Below are 19,572 nucleotides of genomic sequence, written 5' to 3'. Positions count from 1 at the left end.
AGATAAAAATGGATTCAATCATTGCTGTCAAGTTGATCCAGGCCAAAGAGGTTGATAGATCGGTCTACTCGTCCCTTATTACGGAGATTAGAAAACCTTATGTCTCTTCATGATTCTTGTATTACTCTTGCTAATCGTAGCCAAAATAAAGTTAGTGATATCATAGTCAAATTTGCTCATGTAGAAGGCAGAACCATGACTTAGATTGGTTCGGGTCCTTCGGATGCTACGGAGCTAGCTACGATTGATTATATGAGCTGCTTCAGTTGAGTAATACATTATTTCACTCACAAAAAAAAGGTACTATAATTTTAGGTTAGTGCATATGCTTTAAAATTTATGGAAAATCCAGACAATTTTTTTGAGGGGAAAATCCAGACAATTGAAAGGAAAAAATGTTCGCGAACTTCCTCTCACATGATGACGTACCCGTCCACCTTTATAAATAACCGCTCATCCTTTCCCCAAATAACAAACCAGGCCCTTTCGCCAACTTCCTCCAACGCCCTCGCATTAGCAGAATTGCCAAGCAAGCCCTTTCCGCTCCACCCGCAAAGTTTTTCCCGCCGCGACGCGATGGCATCCGGTTCAGGAAAAGACCGGGACGATGGCAAGCAAGAACCGGCCCGTGTGCACGGGCAACGCGACGACGCCAGCGCCGCCTCCCCCACTGGGCCGCCGAGCTTTGGGGCAGCGCAGGCGGGCTCCGGTGTCTCGTCGCCACCACCTCACTCTCCTCCGCCCGTCGATGACCAGGCCGGGGGCGGAAGCCGCAGAGCCGGCGAATCCATCTCCTCGCCACCACTTCCCTCTGCTCCGCCCGTGGAAGTGCAGACCGGGAGCCAAATCTTCGAAGCCGGGAGATCGAGCTCCGCCGCTGCGCGCGCCGGGGAGCAGGTAATGACGCGTCTCTTGCGCTTGAGATGTCGCGACCTGCTGTGTTTCCTTTCGAGTTATCCGAGTTCGACTTAGCGTTTCTTGGTTTCTGTCGAGTAGGCTGGATTGCCGAAGGCCAAGAAGACGATCTTGAGAAAGATAATCAGCTCCGGCAAGAACAAGGTATAGCCTGAATCTCGTGCTTCTTGATTACTCTGTGATTCTTTGCTCTTCTTTGTGCATTCCTGTGCCAATTTTTGTGTTCGGGATGTGCAATTTGTGGTCTGAGAGTTCGTGTGCAATGTTGGTAAGGATTTAGGGTAAAAGGGATGAAACTTTTGGGCGAATGTTGGGCCAATCTGGCTTTATATTACGCGCAGATTAGGCAGATCCTGATCATTACTCCGTGCTCTTCTTGCAATCTTGGAATACGGAGACAAGTGAACAACCTCCTGTGATTAATCAAAAACTCGAATATGTTTAAGATTTGGGTGCTCGTGCCTGTACCAATTCATTCTTGTATCAAATGTGGTAGCATATTCATCGCAGTTTACTGCGGGGGAAACATTGGGAACATGTTTTTGTTTTAGGCGTGAATATCTTGATCAGTGCTCCTGTGAAATTTTAGCTAGAAGTCCTAAAGACAAAGGTAAGAGGTTTTAATGTAAATGGATGGTTTTATAGGCATAGTTGATGCATTTGTTTATTCAGGGCTGCATACCTGGACATGATTTCCGTAGATCATTGGTCATTCAGATGCAAAATCACTGACCACAGCCCACAAAATAAATAATTAAACTCACTGACCACTTACTCTGAAATTTGGTCTAAAAGATGTGATGTTTGGTTGTTTGGTACTTGAAACCGGCTTGGAAGCTTCACAACATGATTCTTGTAAACAGTTTCTGAAGTAAGATGTTTCGGATTTTGCAGCATCAGTTGTGCGATACTGCTATTAGATTCTTCAAAAACTCTCTTATTCCCCTGTTTCGTATTCTAAAATCCTGATTGTGATGTTTAATATGTACAATTACTTCTAAGTTTGGCAAGTTATATATGGATCTTAACCCATCTCTTGTGGAAAAGTTTTTTTGTAGAGAAGGAATCGGAAGCTCGGAGAGACCTCACGCCGGAAGCTCGGAGAGACCTCACGTGAATCAACAGGTTTGACTCCTTTTTGTCTTTGGTTATTTCAAAGTGGAAATCCATGAAATGTCGGGATCAAAATCCCAGGTCAGATGGAACTGTGGGCATTCATGATTACTGTACAAGTGATTTCGTGGAACATGCTTCTTACTTTCTTGTCTGAATGCTTAATAGTATATTACCCTTGCAATGTGATGGAACCAGTAGACTTTATACCATTGAGTGTATGAAACACTACACATATTTTTCTATTTTTAACTCAACAACAACCAATTAGTGTCAATGAAGGGTCTCTTACATTTATTAGCAGTTCCAACCATTTCCAGAGAACATACAAGCCAGAAAAGTGGAAGCAAAACAAAATTTGGATCATATTTTAGATCTGTTGTTGCAAAACAAAGTTTCTATCAGGCTTTAGATCTGTTATTTCCTTGTTCTAATCAGCATAAACTGAATTCTCTTATCTGATTGTGCGGTGCAGGCAATTCCCTATGGGCAAGCCTTAAATCATTATGTTGGACAGATACTTGCACTTTATCGCGACAGAATATATGCTGTGAATGCAATCGGCCTTGGTGACCGCTATTTAGAATTTAGGCCAGTGGAAGAAGATGGGGAGTGTTTCTACAGGAGCTTCATATTTTCCTACCTTGTAATTGTCCTTCTCCTTGTCCCTTAGTATACTACAGGATGCATGTTCCCTGATCTAACTCTGTTTGTTTATGCCAATGTACGACAGGAGCAAGTTCTTGATAGAAAAGGCAGAAATGAGGAACGCCGTCTCCTTGCAGCTATCCAGGAGTTGGCTGAGGAATCTGCACGTCTTGGATGGGCCTCTGAATTTTCTAGGAGCCACGATGTAAGTTCATGCCTTTTTCCACATTTGTGTTTTTTCCTTGGATAAACATATTTGTAAGGGACAAATACAATTCTCTTCAAGTTACTCTACATGTCAAAATGGATTCAGTTGTCTAACCATCAATCATTTGAAGGAGATGCACAATTGCTTAGCAGTAATGGCATGACATTGCAGTTTACACCCTGTTGACGCAAGCTCAAGTCTGAAGCTTATTGTTATGTTACAACTTAGGACCCAACTTAACAAAAATACACCTTAAGTTTATTGTAAGGGATACTAGTGTGACAATGTAAACCGCAAGAGTATAATTCTATGCTTCATTCAACACTGAAATGCTTCAGACCTGCTGCTTCTTATGATGTAGATATCTCACCATTCTGTTACTAAGTATTTGTACTCTTTAACTATTTTATAGTAGATCGTTATTAACTGAAGTTGTTCAGGCGAGTTATCCTAATTATGTGTTAATGTCTTGTTATCGAATATCAATAGTATGCAAGCACTTTTGTAACCTTACAGAGCTGTATGGAATGGTTACCAAATGCGATTTATTAACTCACCGATTGTTTCAGGCATTTAAGGAGTTGATGAAGAAAGTAAAGAGATGGAAGAAAAAACGCAGATTGATCCCCCTATTAACTGACAGGTTTTTGATATGTTTGGTTTTCTGCAATTCCGGCCAAGTGTTGTGGCTGAATGCTTCCATCTCACTGACTTAACCTGCTTCTTTGTCAGGTACAAGCGGAAACTTCTCGAGTTCTTCAGCACTTACGATCAAACAGAAGACAGTGAGAAAACACTTATCAACTTATCCTTCAGTCATCAACCCATCTTTTCCCTCGGTTCATCCCGATTCATGTTTCTGACACATTTTGGTGGCCAGTTTTTGTTTTCCTCAGATTAGTAGCAGCTACCTGGTTGTGCTTGCACAGGGCGGACTATACAGAGGATATACCTGGACTTGGAGAAAATGACAGTGTGGCAAATGTGAGAATCAGCATCTCTACCTTTACATCAATGTCGTGCTGAATTTCTGATCCATCCATTCTTGGATACATGACCCTCATATTTCCTGACTCGCTGCTCTAAACAGTGGTGCTTACAGCACGTTACTCCACGACGCGTGGTGGCGGGCCGTGTTCAGATGTGAGCCTTGGCGGCTGCGCTTCAGGTGTCCCTCGTGCTCGTGCAACTCAATGAGGAAGCGCCTGATGATGTGTACGTTAGTCCTGGAGCTGACGCTGCGCGTGTGCACGTGCTGTTCACGGTCAACCACTACGACATCATCTACCCAATATAAGTCTCCCATTGCTAGGTGAATGTTGAGTGTGGGTGACTGCCTATGAATGCGGGCGGTGCTGAGTTCTAGGTGGTAGATAATTTGGCATACACTGAAGCGGGTGCGCTTATACTTGTACATTCTTTCTTCCGTTGACATATAAGGATAGAAAAACATTGGTCTGATTAGTTTCTGTGACTAGTTCTGATGTGCTGAAATCCTGTATATACCTCTCATGCCTATTGTTTTTCCTCTGTAACTATTTCTATCTCTATCAAACATGTATGATAGTCGAAGTTTCTCGAGAATGTGCTTGTATGACAATCACAACCTGGTGCTATTTCTCTCTACATTGCAGTGCGACGTGAAAATTATCAACATTTGACATGAGTAAGTCTGCAACGAGGAGAATGTGCTTGTATGCCATACAGTAAGTCTGAACGTGCTGATTCAGTAGTAGAACATCAACAGTTGACATGAAAATTTGTGCCCTTTCGCTTACATTGACAAGTATTAGAGAGTGCAATCTTTGGCAATGGCCTCTAGCTCCGGTAGAACGTTGCATGCATCAACGTTTTAGAAGAGGGGAATAACAAAGAAAGAACGAAATCAAACAACAGTAGTATTATCAGTTTAGAACAAGGGGAGCCTTCAGAATTCTGAAGCACAGCATCTTCTCTTCATCTCCCTGATTAGCAGAGAGGCAGGGGCTCGCCGTTCCACTCCTTGAGGCATTCCAGCAGCACGTCGATGTGCTTACCCTGGTTCATAGCAACAAACACCTTGTCCACCTCCTCCCCGGGGGACCGTGTCTTCTCTCCGGTCAAGTACACCGTTCCCAGCTCCTTGCGAACGAACCGGTATAGAGGGTATGACCGGCAGTCAACGATGCGGTTCGGTTCTCCGGCAGTGCCATTCTCCACTGCACCTCTGGCAGCCTCAACTTCCTGAGGTAGTGTTGCACAGAGCTCCTGCTCGAATTTGGCAACCTTGGCAAACACCGAGGTTTCCACGTTGCGCTCAGCCTCGCCGTTGGCCAAGGCGTGCTCCACCAGCACTGCTCGCATCTTCTTCATGAGAGGATAGTTGGCGCTGCAAGGGTCGTCTGCGTATGCAAACACCGCCTCACGGTCGATTGTTTGGAGCAGGTCCTTCTCACAAAAACGCGTGTTGTGGAGGCCACCCATGTCATTTGTGATGGTCTTCCTGGCCACTCTTGTGACACAATTCTTGACGGCGTTCTTGACATTCTCCTCGAGGTGGCGCAAGTCGATGGCTTGGCACAGCGCAACCAAAAATGTAGAGGACATGAGCTTCAGAATGTCGATGGCCTCGGCAGTCTTACGAGCTGAGATTAATCCGAGGGAGTTCACGTCTTGATTGTGCTGCTCTGCACTTTGGACATGGTTGGTCACAGGGTTGCCCAAGAATTGGAGCTCCGAGCAGTATGATGCCATTGCGATCTCGGCACCCTTGAAGCCATAGTCAAGACTTGGGTTGCGGCCACCAGAGAGGTTGGAGGGCAAGCCATTGTTGTAGAAGTCGTTTACTAGCTCCGAGAACTGGGCAAACATGAGCTTGCCAATCGCAGCAATGGCAAGCCTCGTGTTGTCCATGGACACACCAATGGGCGTGCCCTGGAAGTTTCCACCGTGGATTGCCTTTCCACGAGATACGTCAATGAGTGGGTTGTCATTGACAGAGTTGATCTCGCGCTCGATTGACTTCGTCGCTGCACGGATGACCTCAATTTGTGGCCCAAGCCATTGTGGCGATGTGCGGAGAGCATATCTGTCTTGCTTTGGCTTCATCAATGGGTCGAGCTCACCAAGCTTCTTCGCGAGCATCATGTATGAGCTGCCCTCCAGGATGTGCTCCATGATGGCCGCGGCCTCGATCTGTCCAGGATGGTGCTTCAACTTGTGTGTCAGGTGGTCAGTGTACTCTGGCTTGCCGTTCATCACTTCGCAGAACACCGCCGACAAAACTTCGGCAAGCACACCAAGAACATTCGCTTCAAAGAGAACTATGGACGCGAGCCCGGAGCCCACCGCCGTGCCATTAACCATAGCAAGGCCTTCCTTGGGTTGCAGCTCAAAGAAGCCGTGCTGGATGCCCGCAATCTTAAATGCCTCGGCGGCATTAACCTTGGTGCCATCAGGAGCCACGGCCACGGCATTCGGGCGGCCGGTGACAAGTCCCGCGATGTAGGAGAGCGGGACGAGATCGCCGGAAGCGGTGATGGTGCCCCGGAGCGGCAGGCACGGTGTCACGTTTGCATTGAGCAGCGTGGCGATGGTCTCGAGGATCTCGAAGCGGATGCCGGAGTAGCCTTGGAGCAGTGTGTTGACGCGGACAAGCATCGCCGCGCGCGTGGTGGCCGCGGGCAGCACGTGGCCGTCGCTGCCGGTGCCGAACGCCCCGGCGTTTAGGAACCGGATGAGTTCCCTCTGCAGAGCGCCGCCCTCCTTGGTCCTCCGATGGGAGGTGGCGCCGAAGCCGGTGGTGACGCCGTAGCTGTCGGTGCCGTTGGCCATGCTGGTCATGACCCAGTCGCTGCTCTCCTTGACGCGGCCGCGGGCGGACTCGTCGAGCTCCACCCTGGCCCCGTCGGCGGTGGCCACCGCCGCGACCTGGGCGATGGTCAAGCTTGCGCCCTCCATAACCACCACCGGCCTGCGGTACTCCTCCACCATCCGCTTGACGGCGTCCAGATGGCTCCCTGACAGCTCCTGCGCCGCTTTCCCCCAGTTGAGAGGGTCAGCCCTCCGCGGCTCGGCCACGCACAAACCGTCGTTGCCGTTGGCGGCCATTGGTTTGATCAACGATGGATCTTGAAGTCTCGATGTAGCAGTTGTGAGAGAGAAGAGCTCGAGCAGAGATTAGAGGCTGGTTATCTATGTGGCGATTCTTTGGAGCAGCCGTGAGAGAGAAGAGCTGGATGAAGTAGGAGAGGTGAGGGATGCTCTTCTTGGATGGAAATGGAGGGGAGGGGAGGATTTAAATAGGTAGCGCAGGCAGGGTGGGTGGGGATTGGGATTTGGTGTGGAGTGTGGACTGTGACCAGGATGGTAGTGTTGACCGCTGGACTTGGCCGCGGGTGAGCACGAAGGTGGGGTTGGTGGCCTCGTGCGTGCGGAGTAGGAAGAAGACGAAGAATAGGCAGCTGCTGCGACGATGGGATACCATTATAATATATGCAGTGCAAATGTGCTGTGCGAGGGGAACGCACGGGTCGACGCCCCTGCACGCGACGCGGTTGCTAGCTGATGGTGATGGTTTTCGTCTGCCATTTTTCAAGTCGCTAATTAACCATTCGTCGGCCCTCTTTTGATTTATTTCAGTTATCGTTAGGTGTGTCCAAGTCCAATTCTTGTATGATTATTAGGTGAGACTGTTTCTTTACAAATGCATGTACGTACGCTAGTGTAGCGGAAGGTCTGAGTTACAACATGGTTTTTGTTGAGTTTTGACCATGACTTTGAAGACGGCAAGGTTCACACAGGAGATTTGGACGAGTTTCACTTCTTCCACGAAATAAGTTTTCTTAATATTCCGTCCAGGTTATGTCCGAAGGATTCTCACTAATGCGTGCCAACATGCTTCAGCGTTCAAAATGAAGCGTCGTGTATACGTATGTACTACTCCCTCCGTTCCATATTACTCGTCGCTGATTTAGTACAACTTTGTACTAAATCAGCGACAAGTAATATGAAACGGAGGAAGTATGTTTGTGTGTTGCGCTGTTAGAAGTACTTTGTATGGTGGCTAGGTTACACATGAGAACCTTCTATAACTAGAAAACCATGTACATGTAATACACGTTATATTAGAAAAATGATATCAATTTCATTGCACATCAATATTAGGAAAGATATTGATTGCATGATGATATTAGGTAGAATATAATTACGTACCACATTATATTACAAAATATATTAATTGCATTGCACGTTAATATTAGGAAGTACATTGATTGCATGTGGGTAGTATTAAGTAGGATATAATTACGTGGTTAGCACTAAAGTTAATATTAGGTATAGTATTAATTGCACATTAAACATATTTAGCGCTAAACATCTGAGCAACATAGAAAATTGGATAGATGCATTTGAACAAGTGAGATTTGTCGGATCTCCGCAACTCGCTCTTTTCAGGGACACTTCTTTTGGGGATGACTGTTGTCGGAATTGGGGCTCCGCGGACCCAAACAAGTTTCGAACTTTGGGGCGTGAATGAAGGATCCTGCCTTGCCTCGGGTCGCTGCTCACCAGCCCATGGCTTGACACCGACGAGTTCGGGCGAGCGGGAAGGAGAAGTGGACACGGTGATTTACCCAGGTTCGGGTCACCTTGCAGTGTAAAACCCTACTCCTGTTTTGTGGTGGATTACCTCGCGAGGAGGATGAGTACGAACTAGTACAGGGGGTGAGCTGCCCTAGAAGAGCTCAATGGCAGGAGGATTCAATCCCCTCTCCATGGTGGAGACTAACCTATATTTATAGTGGCCTTGGTCTTTCCCTCATGGCTTAGGCGGGAAGGGATACCACAACGGCTAATGTGAAGGGGCACAGGAGTACACCCTATACTGACTAAAGGTGGTCTTCGTCTGCAAAGCTTCTGGTTGTGACGCAGTGGTGGGCTCGGTGACGACCTCCTCCTGCCGAGCCCGCGGTCTTGGTCTTGTTGCACTAGAACGAAAATCTTTGAGGGATTCCTTGGGAACCCACGTACGTCATTGCCTGCTTAGCACCAAAGAGGAAACTGTCTTGGACTGCGCCCGATGGCGCCCTGCTGGCCTTGGTCGTCATGGCTCACGTCACCGCGCACCTCGCGAGGTGCGGTGCCTGCCTAGAGATATCCGCTCCTCGGGAGGCAGCCTTAGGTGGCCGCTTCTCGGGAGGTCTTGACACTGGTACACTTTGGTGCTATACAAACGGTTTTTAACCCCTTTCCGTGGCGGCATTTGAAACTGTCGCCAAGTGAGTGTGGGCAATAGGGGGGTTCCTTCCCACACGGCCCAGAAACCGTCGGGGATAGGGAGCCAAGATGCATATACAATACTCCTACTCCTTTGTGCTCGCATTGCCATCGCAATCGGTATCCTGTGGTGCTACGTTTACGATGCGCGGCCCATCACAAATGGTTCACTATTATAGAACGTGTATGATAAGCATACAATCACACACATTTGCTTTTCCCAAACCGTATGCGATAACTAATTAAGAAGATTAGCTAATCGTCGTACGAGTGTCGGATAGGATTACGAAACGTCGGATTGTCGTAACATCGTCATACACGACAACTATCGCACACGCTATTCTGTGGTGCAACGTTTACGATGCATACTTTATCAGAAACAGTTCATGGTTGCGAATCATGTACGATAAGGAAACTATCACAAACGTTTAGTTTGCCCGCACCGTTTTTGATATTGTCTGACATCGCACACGCTTTGCAAACAGCAAATGTGTGCACGCTTGCACACGTTTCCTCTATGTGAACCGTCTCAGATTATGGTGTATATCGCAAACGTTTGTGTTTTACCAACCGTGTGTGCCGTAACGATCTGGAGAGCGTAATTTCACCGTAATTTAATTGCTGCTATATCAAATTGTACTAAATTTGAATTTGAATTTGAATTTGAATGTATGTTATAGCTTTATTCATATCCATCAGGTTCAGACAACCGATGCATTATTCGATTCATAGGTACATATCAAGAATTACATAAAAACCAAATAAAGAATGACGAATCACAATTGTATACTTGTACTATTAAAGACGGTAAAGAAAGAGGCAAAATACATTCTGGTTGCTGAACAAGGTGAAGCGGAATGCCCATATTGTGCCCTCCTCCACGCAGAAGGCACGCACGACTCTAGTCCAACCCCTTGTGATGGCCGACCGCCCATCCTTCACGGTCTTCATGAAAACATCTAGATAATCATCGTGTTCTGGTAGAAATACTTTAACATTTGCGTGCCCACCAATCATGTGGTTTGAGAGGTAATCTTGAGTAAACTGCTTTCGGAACCACTGCAAAGGAAAAAAGATTCAGACATTGTCATCTAACACAACTCATTATGAGTAGTAAAAAGAAGGCTGCAGAGTTCTTACTTACCATCGTGTAGTTCGCTGTTGTATTGGATAAAGTGTAAACAAATAGTTTAATTGCCATCTTTTGACCCATTTTATTAACAATCTTTATCAGCTTCCTCACTTGATGCTGGTTCATTGATACGTCTCCAAGGTATCTATAATTTTTGATTGTTTCATGCTATTATATTACCCCTTTTGGATGTTTATGGGCTTTATTTTACACATTTATATCATTTTTGGAACTAACCTACTAATCGGAGGCCCAGCCCCTATTGCTGTTTTTTGCCTATTTCAGTATTTCAAAGAAAAGGAATATCAAACAGAGTCCAAATGGAATGAAACCTTCGGGAGCGTGATTTTTGGAACGAACGTGATCCAGAGGACTTGGAGTGCAAGTCAAGAAGCAGCCGAGGCGGCCACGAGACATGAGGGCGCGCCCACCCCCTTTAGGCGCGTCCCTCTCTCTTGTGGGCCCCTCGGGCGGCCACCAACGTACTTCTTCCTCCTATATAAGCCTACATACCCCGAAAACATCCAGGGAGACAACAAAACACAATTTCCACCACCGTAACCTTATGTATCCGCGAGATCCCATCTTGGAGCCTTCGCCGGTGCTCCGCCGGAGGGGGAATCGACCATGGAGGGCTTCTACATCAAGACCATAGCCCCTCGGATGAGTTGTGAGTAGTTTACCACAGACCTTCGGGTCCATAGTTATTAGCTAGATGGCTTCTTCTCTCTTTTTGGATCCCAATACAATGTTCTCCCCCTCTCTTGTGGAGATCTATTCGATGTAAACTCTTTTTGCGGTGTGTTTGTCGAGATCCGATGAATTGTGGGTTTATGATCAAGTTTATCTATGAGAAATAATTGAATCTCCTCTGAATTCTTTTATGTATGATTGAGTTATCTTTGCAAGTCTCTTTGAATTATCAGTTTGGTTTGGCCTACTAGATTGATCTTTCTTGCAATGGGAGAAGTGCTTAGCTTTGGGTTCAATCTTATATTACCTGTTTTGGATGTTTATGGGCTTTATTATACACTTTTATATCATTTTTGGGACTAACCTATTAACCGGAGGCCCAACCCAAATTGCCTATTTCAGTGTTTTGCAGAAAAGGAATATCAAACGGAGTCCAAACGGAATGAAACCTTCGGGAGAGTTATTTTTGGAACGGAAGCAATCCAGGAGACTTGGAGTAGACGTCAAGGAAGCTTCAAGGAAGCCACGAGCCCGGGAGGCGCGCCCTACCCCCTGGGCGCGCCCCCACCCTCGTGGCCCCCTCGTGGCTCCCCTGACCGACTTCTTTCGCCTATATATGTCCATATAGCCTGAAAACATCGGGGAACACAATAGATCGGGAGTTCCGCCACCGCAAGCCTCTGTAGCCACCAAAATACCAATCGGGACCCTGTTCTGGCACCCTGCCGGAGGGGGGATCCCTCACCGGTGGCCATCTTCATCATCCCGGCGCTCTCCATGACGAGGAGGGAGTAGTTCACCCTTGGGGCTGAGGGTATGTACTAGTAGCTATGTGTTTGATCTCTCTCTCACGCGTTCTTGAGGTGATACGATCTTGATGTATCGCGAGCTTTGCTATTATAGTTGGATCTTATGATGTTTCTCCCCCTCTACTCTCTTGTGATGAATTGAGTTTTCCCCTTGAAGTTCTCTTGTCGGATTGAGTCTTTAAGGATTTGAGAACACTTGATGTATGTCTTGCCGTGCTTATCTGTGGTGACAATGGGATATTCACGTGATCTACTTGATGTATGTTTTGGTGATCAACTTGCGGGTTCATTGAACTTATGCATAGGGATTGGCACACGTTTTCTTCTTGACTCTCCGATAGAAACTTTGGGGCACTCTTTGAAGTACTTTGTGTTGGTTGAATAGATGAATCTGAGATTGTGTGATGCATATCGTATAATCGTACCCACGGATACTTGAGGTGGCATTGGAGTATCTAGGTGACATTAGGGTTTTGGTTGATTCGTGTCTTAAGGTGTTATTCTAGTATGAACTCTATGATAGATTGAACGGAAAGAATAGCTTCGTGTTATTTTACTACGGACTCTTGAAGAGATCGATCTGAAAGAATAATTTTGAGGTGGTTTCGTACCCTACCATAATCTCTTGGTTTGTTCTCTGCTATTAGTGACTTTGGGGTGACTCTTTGTTGCATGTTGAGGGATAGTCATATGATCCAATTATGTTATTATTGTTGAGAGAACTTGCACTAGTGAAAGTATGAACCGTAGGCCTTGTTTCCTAGCATTTCAATACCGTTTGTGCTCACTGAGGGAGTCCTGGACTAGGGGGTGTCCGGACAGCCGGACTATCATCGTCCGCTGGACTCCAAGACTACGAAGATACAAGATTGAAGACTCCGTCCCGTGTTCGTATGGGACTTTCCTTGGCGTGGAAGGCAAGCTTGGCGATACAGATATGTAGATCTCCTACCATTGTAACCGACTCTGTGTAACCCTAGCCTTCTCCGGTGTCTATATAAACCGGAGGGCTTTAGTCCGTAGGACACAACATACATTACAACAATCATACCATAGGCTAGCTTTAGGGTTTAGCCTCCTTGATCTCGTGGTAGATCCACTCTTGTACTACCCATATCATCAATATTAATCAAGCAGGACGTAGGGTTTTACCTCCATCAAGAGGGCCCGAACCTGGGTAAAACATCGTGTCCCTTGTCTCCTGTTACCATCCGCCTAGACGCACAGTTCGGGACCCCCTACCCGAGATCCGCCGGTTTTGACACCGACATTGGTGCTTTCATTGAGAGTTCCTCTGTGTCGTCACCGATAGGCTCGATGGCGTCTTCAATCAACAACGCTGCCCAGGGTGAGACTTTTCTCCCCGGACAGATCTTCGTATTCGGCGGCTTCGCACTGCGGGCTAATTCACTTGGCCATCTGGAGCAGATCGAAAGCTACGCCCCTGGCCGTCAGGTCAGATTCGGAAGCCTAAACTTCACAGCCGACGTCCGCGGAGACTTGATCTTCGACGGGCCCGAGCCACAGCCAAGCGCGCCGCACTGTTATGATGGGCATGATCTAGCTCTGCCGCCGAACAGTGCCTTGGTGGCCGCACAAGAATCCGCTCCAGCCCTTAGACCGGAGCCGATCGCCCAGATCGAGGACCGGTGGTTGGACACCGCCTCGGGGGCTCCAACTTCCACGGCGATGGAGCCGAACACTAGCCTTGTCCCTCACGAAACTCGTGACTCCGAGGTGCCGGACTCCTTGCCGGACTCCGGACCTCCCGCGCCCCTGCCAATCGAATCTGATTGGGCGCCGGTTATGGAATTCACCGCCGTGGACATCTTCCAATACTCGCCCTTTGGCGACATCCTAAATTCGCTAAAGCATCTCTCGTTATCTGGAGAGTCCTGGCCAGATTATGGCCAGGATGGTTGGGATATGGACGACGAAGAAATTCAGAGCCCACCCACCACCCACTTTGTAGCCACTGTCGACGATCTTACCGACATGCTAGACTACGACTCCGAAGACATCGACGCTATGGACGACGATGCCGGAGACGAACAGGAACCAGCGCCTACAGGGCACTGGAAGACCACCTCGTCATACGACATATACATGGTTGACACCCCAAAAGACGGGGAAGGCGAAGAAGCAGCGGAGGCAGATTTCTTAAAGAAACAGCCCAAGCGCCGGCGTCAGCGGCGCCGCTCTAAATCCCGCCACAGCAAGAATGGAGATTCCGGAAAAGGAGATAATAATACCCCAGAGAGTGCCGAAGATAATCCCCTCCAGCAAGACTCAGCGCAGGAGGATGCAGAAGCAAGCCCTCACGAGAGGGCGGCAGACGAAGAGGTCGAGGATTATAACTATATACCTCCCTCCGAAGACGAGGCAAGCCTCAACGACGACGAATTCGTCGTGCCCGTGGATCCCGTCGAACAAGAGCGTTTTAAACGCAGGCTTATTGCCACGGCAAATAGCCTAAAGAAAAAGCAGCAGCAGCTTCAAGCTGATCAGGACCTGCTGGCCGATCGATGGACCGAGGTCCTCGCGGCCGAAGAGTTTAAACTCAAACGCCCCTCCAAAAGCTACCCCAGACGCAAGTTGCTCCCCCCATTAGAGGAGGAAGCATACATACCTTCATCACCAGCGCACGATACGGCCGACCGACCACCCCGTGGTCGCGACAGAGAGGCATCCAGACCATCCACAAAGACCGTACCCCGGCATCGCTCCAAAAGTACGAAGCCAAGAGGGAATGCGCCGGACTTGTGAGACGTATTGGAGGACAAAGCAAGGCAATCCAGATCCATCTACGGATCACGAGGGCGCCCCACGACCCGTGACGAATACCGTCGCGCCGGATACAGTAACCCCGGCCGGGCCGAACAAAGCAGACAACGCTCTCTCGAGCTGCGTCGTGATATTGCTCAATATAGAGGCGCCGCACACCCGCTATGCTTCACTGACGAAGTAATGGATCATCAAATCCCTGAAGGGTTTAAACCCGTAGACATCAAATCCTACGACGGCACAACATACCCCGTGGTTTGGATCGAAGATTATCTCCTTCACATCCATATGGCATGCGGCGACGATCTCCATGCCATCAAATATCTCCCACTCAAGCTTAAAGGACCAGCTCGGCATTGGCTTAACAGCTTGCCCGCAGAATCAATTGGGTGTTGGGAAGACCTGGAAGCCGTATTCCTCGATAATTTCCAGGGCACGTATGTGCGGCCACCAGACGCCGATGACCTAAGGCACATAATTCAGCAGCCAAAGGAATCGGCCAGACAATTCTGGACACGGTTGTTGACAAAGAAAAACCAAATCGTCGACTGTCCGGATGCAGAGGCCCTCGCAGCCTTCAAACATAACATCCGCGACGAGTGGCTAGCCCGGCACCTGGGACAGGAAAAGCCGAAATCCATGGCAGCCCTCACATCATTAATGACCCGCTTTTGCACGGGAGAGGATAGCTGGCTAGCTCGCAGCAACAACCTCAATAAAAATTCTGGCAGTCCGGATACTAAGGACCATAACGGCAGGTCACGTCGAAGCAAAAATAAATGCCGCATTAACGGCGACGATAAGGAGGATACGACAGTCAACGCCGGATTCCGAGGCTCTAAACCCGGTCAGCGGAAGAAGCCATTCAAAAGAACCACTCCGGGTCCGTCCAACTTGGACCGAATACTCGACCGCTTATGCCAGATACATGGCACCCCTGAAAAGCCAGCTAATCACACCAACAGAGATTGTTGGGTGTTCAAGCAGGCAGGCAAGTTAATTGCCGAAAACAATGACAAGGGGCTAAACAACGATGATGAGGAAGAGACCCGACCGCCGAACAATAGAGGACAGAAGGGTTTCCCCCCACAAGTGCGAATGGTGAACATGATTTACGCAACCCATATACCCAAGAGGGAACGGAAGCGTGCATTAAGGGACGTCTATGCGATGGAGCCAGTCGCCCCGAAGTTCAATCCATGGTCCTCTTGTCCGATCACTTTCGATCGAAGAGACCATCCAACCAGCATACGCCATGGCGGATTTGCCGCATTGGTTTTAGACCCAATCATCGATGGATTTCACCTCATGAGAGTCCTGATGGACGGCGGCAGTAGCCTGAACCTGCTTTATCAGGATACAGTGCACAAGATGGGCATAGACCCCTCAAGGATTAAACCAACAAAGATAACCTTTAAAGGTGTCATACCAGGTGTGGAAGCCAATTGTACAGGCTCAGTCACACTGGAAGTGGTCTTCGGATCCCCGGACAATTTCCGGAGCGAGGAGTTAATCTTCGACATAGTCCCGTTCCGCAGCGGCTATCACGCTCTGCTCGGACGAACCGCGTTTGCAAAGTTCAACGCGGTGCCGCATTATGCATACCTCAAGCTCAAGATGCCAGGCCCTCGTGGAGTCATCACGGTCAACGGAAATACGGAACGCTCCCTCCGAACGGAGGAACATACAGTGGCTCTTGCGGCAGAAGTACAGAGCAGCCTTCTAAGGCAATTTTCGAGTCCGGCCGTTAAACGGACGGATATAGCAAAACGCGCCCAAAGCAATACCAACCAAGACCACCTGGCACGATCAGAGCACACGTAGCAATGCGGCCCTAACCCCCGCCCTCGCATGATTGCAAGAACAACCCTCCGCGTACATCATTACGCTTTGGAGATACCATGGGCGCAGGGGAAGGGGCACGATCACAATGGACCCAGAGTGCGGCTCGACCACACCAGGGGCTCGCAAGTGTGCCACTCTTTTTTATTATTATTTTCCTTCTTTGTATACACAGGACTCCGTTAACCAAAGGCCCTGTCCGGCGGTGAACCTGCCGAACTCACGATGCAACAGCCAGGGAAGAAAGAAGGCTGCGACGAACACTCAGGTGGTCTCAATTACGAGCATTAAATTCGATTATATACACCAAGTCCGCAGCTCATCCCTGGAGGGGGACATGTTTAATTAGTCCAAATCCCTTGCTTACCGCACTATTTGTATCAGTCCACACTCATAACAGACTTCCTTTAATAAATAATGCAACACTTTTCGACTGCAATTACATTACTTTATATATATATATGTTCATTACATGACATCTTGCACCCGTATATTTTGGTACGGCCTAATACACCAGGGGCTTATGTTCCCCACATTATGGTGTGATAAGTCCGAACACTTTCATAAGTGCGGCACCCCGAACTTATAGCATTATATGAATCGGCTCCGAATCATGTCTTGGGTCAATAGTTGGGTTTGCCCGGCTCCCACGTTTTGGTGCCTTACGTTCCGTTCTGTCGGCTAAGGTGGCACTGGGAGAACCACTGCGATTGTGCCCCGGTTGAGCCGGGCGAGCGCCTCAGTGGAGAAAGCTAAAACTGACCGGCATGATAAGGCGAGAGACTGGTCGCTGTTCGAGAGGTCTTTTCGGGTCCTTAAAGACTCACGCCGCTTCGAGCGAAGTTCCGGATAATGTCCGACGAAGGCGTGGATAGCGCCCCGGATTCGGTCATCCGAATACCAGGGGCTTCGCCGAAATTTAAAATTATAGAATTCTATGGCTAAGTGAGAGTGTTCAAGCATTATAAGTCCGGTTGCCTTGTTCGTTGTGTTGAGCGCCTCCCTAGATGGACCCAAAAATGGGAACAAGAGTGCTCAAGTTTATCCCGAACACCCCAGCACTCGCGGCTCGGGGGCTGAAGCCAACGACTTGCCATCTCTCAGATTTTATACACGGCCGCACAGAAGGTAATACTTTAAATTAAACAAGCGTTGCTTAACGCGCATATGAACAAAGTTTTCAGCGCACAGGATAATACATAGCGAGTTTACTCAAAAATTACATCTCTAGGGCATTCATCCGCAATATCGCGGGCTCCCTTCAGGACAGTTTTATAATACATTTCGGGCGTACGATACTCCTTGCCCGGTGGCGGCGGGTCAGTGAGAAGCTTCTCCGCATCCAGCCTGCCCCAATGCACCTTTGTGTGGGCAAGGGCCCGACGAGCACCTTCAATACAGGCGGAGCGCTGGATGACCTCCACCCAGGGGCACGCATCCACCAGCCGCCGCATGAGGCCGAAGTAGCTCCCAGGCATGGCCTGTCCAGGCCACAGCCGGACTATAAGGCCCTTCATGGCCTCCTCAGCTACCTTGTGGAGTTCGACCAGCTGCTTCAGCTGGTCGCTTGGGGGCACCGGATGGCCGGCCTCAGCGTACTGAGACCAGAAGACCTTCTCCGTCGAGCTCCCCTCCTCGCCACGATAGAATGCGGCGGCATCGGACACACTACGCGGCAGATCTGCAAACGCCCCTGGAGAGCTCCGAATGCGGGTAAGTGTCAGGTAGTTTACATTAACATGCTTGCTTTGCATGAAAAATGCCTTACCCGCCGCTATGTTCTTTACATCTTCAACCTCCTGAAGGGCATTACGGGCCTCGACCTTGGCGGACTTGGCACTTTCGAGAGCCGAGGCAAGTTCGGACTCTCGAGTCTTGGAGTCACGCTCCAAGCTCTCATGCTTCTCCATGAGAGCCTGGAGCTCTTGCCGCACTTCCGCCACCTGTGCCTCCTGCTTTTCTCGCTTCGCCCGTTCCACGGCCGCACTGCGTTCGGCCGCGGACACAGCCTCCTTCAGGGCTGCCACCTCGTTTGTGGCCCCTGCAATACCCATATTATCCTTGTTAATTTTTTGCAACCTAAATCCTTTTCTGTAAGGTAAATCTTCAAAGTGGTGTTACTCACCTTCTTTGTCCTCGAGCTGCTTCTTGGCATGGTCGAGCTCTTGCTCGGACCGCTCGAGATCCTGCTTTAATGCACCGACCTCCGCAGTCAGTGCGGCAGAGGTCAGCAGCGCAGCCTGCAAACCCATATTGACATATTTCAAGCAACCCTGCGTATATCTTTTTAGATCCTCAGTCCAGCTTTTCTTTCCGAACACCGGACTGAGCATCAGGGGCTACTGTCTATGCGGTATTACATTACATAATTTTGACTTCTTACCTGAAAGCCTGTTAGAAGGCTGCTGCAGGCTTCGGTCAACCCGCTCTTGGCGAGCTGAACCTTCTGAATCACCGCACTCATGATAGTACGGTGTTCTTCCTCGATGGAAGCGTCTTTGAGCGCCTCCAACAAGTTGTCCGGCGCCTCCGGTTGGACGGGGGCCGCCGGTGTCACGGTCTTGTCCTTCTTGCGAAGGGGCCGACTGCCGGACTCTGGAACCACTGCAGGTTCCGGCGTAGAGTCCGGCGCATAGTCCGGGAGGCTGCCTTGCGGTGCCTCCGGGGCCTCCTCCTGATGGGTCCCTTTCCGGGATCCCACCTCGGCGTCCTCGTCGGCGCGAGGGGTGGAGGCAGTCGGGATGGACTCCACATCCGACGCCGCCAACGACCCGCTCGATGAAGCAGGGAGATCATCGTCGTCCGGACTATAGGCAGTATGCGGCATTAGAAAGGCACTATGTGGCACGAAAGAAATTTCAGATTATACAGGGATCCGGATACTTACGATCTCGCCGGAGGCCTGGCCCTTGAAGGCCACTCCTCTTCGCCAACGTTGGTGTTGGCGGAGCTGTCCGGGGGAATAGTTCTCCCCCTCTTGGACCCTTCGGCCTCCCCTATTGGGGAAGCCTTTCTCTTCCTCTCTCCCTCCTCCGGGAGAGAGTCTTCTTCCTCCTCCTCGTCTTCGGGGGAGGAGTCCGCCTCGTCGTTGGACGCCTGATTACGGGAACTCTTCCGAGTCCCCATGGCCACCTTCTTGGCCTTCTTCTCCGGCACCACGTGCGGTGCCGGAA

General features: G+C 49.2%; 2 protein-coding genes across 2 annotated transcripts; one reads left to right on the top strand and one right to left on the bottom strand.

Moving 5' to 3' along the window:
• Positions 1–485: 485 nt before the first annotated feature.
• LOC123044476 (uncharacterized) lies at positions 486–4,414 on the top strand. The gene is made up of 9 exons (XM_044467214.1): positions 486–897; positions 997–1,059; positions 1,963–2,040; positions 2,504–2,674; positions 2,762–2,881; positions 3,454–3,527; positions 3,617–3,669; positions 3,765–3,868; positions 3,975–4,414. Exons 1-9 carry the CDS (start codon positions 577–579, stop codon positions 4,029–4,031), a joined length of 1,041 nt encoding a protein of 346 aa, XP_044323149.1. The 5' UTR covers positions 486–576; the 3' UTR covers positions 4,032–4,414.
• A 217-nt stretch (positions 4,415–4,631) lies between these two features.
• On the bottom strand, positions 4,632–7,123 carry LOC123044475 (phenylalanine ammonia-lyase-like). Its single transcript, XM_044467213.1, has one exon. It carries the CDS (start codon positions 6,971–6,973, stop codon positions 4,853–4,855), a length of 2,121 nt encoding a protein of 706 aa, XP_044323148.1. The 5' UTR covers positions 6,974–7,123; the 3' UTR covers positions 4,632–4,852.
• Positions 7,124–19,572: the final 12,449 nt, after the last annotated feature.

The sequence above is a fragment of the Triticum aestivum genome, chromosome 2B, assembly GCF_018294505.1.
Source record: "Triticum aestivum cultivar Chinese Spring chromosome 2B, IWGSC CS RefSeq v2.1, whole genome shotgun sequence".
NCBI lineage: Eukaryota > Viridiplantae > Streptophyta > Magnoliopsida > Poales > Poaceae > Triticum > Triticum aestivum.
This window is presented reverse-complemented; position numbering and strand designations above follow the sequence as displayed.

Excerpts from the sequence above, each read along its gene's own strand:
- LOC123044475 (XM_044467213.1), bottom strand. The coding sequence starts at position 6,973 with ATGGCCGCCAACGGCAACGACGGTTTGTGCGTGGCCGAGCCGCGGAGG.
- LOC123044476 (XM_044467214.1), top strand. The coding sequence starts at position 577 with ATGGCATCCGGTTCAGGAAAAGACCGGGACGATGGCAAGCAAGAACCG. Across the intron at positions 898-996 it reads CTGCGCGCGCCGGGGAGCAG|GCTGGATTGCCGAAGGCCAA; the intron begins GTAATGACGCGT and ends TCTGTCGAGTAG. Across the intron at positions 2,041-2,503 it reads GACCTCACGTGAATCAACAG|GCAATTCCCTATGGGCAAGC; the intron begins GTTTGACTCCTT and ends TGTGCGGTGCAG.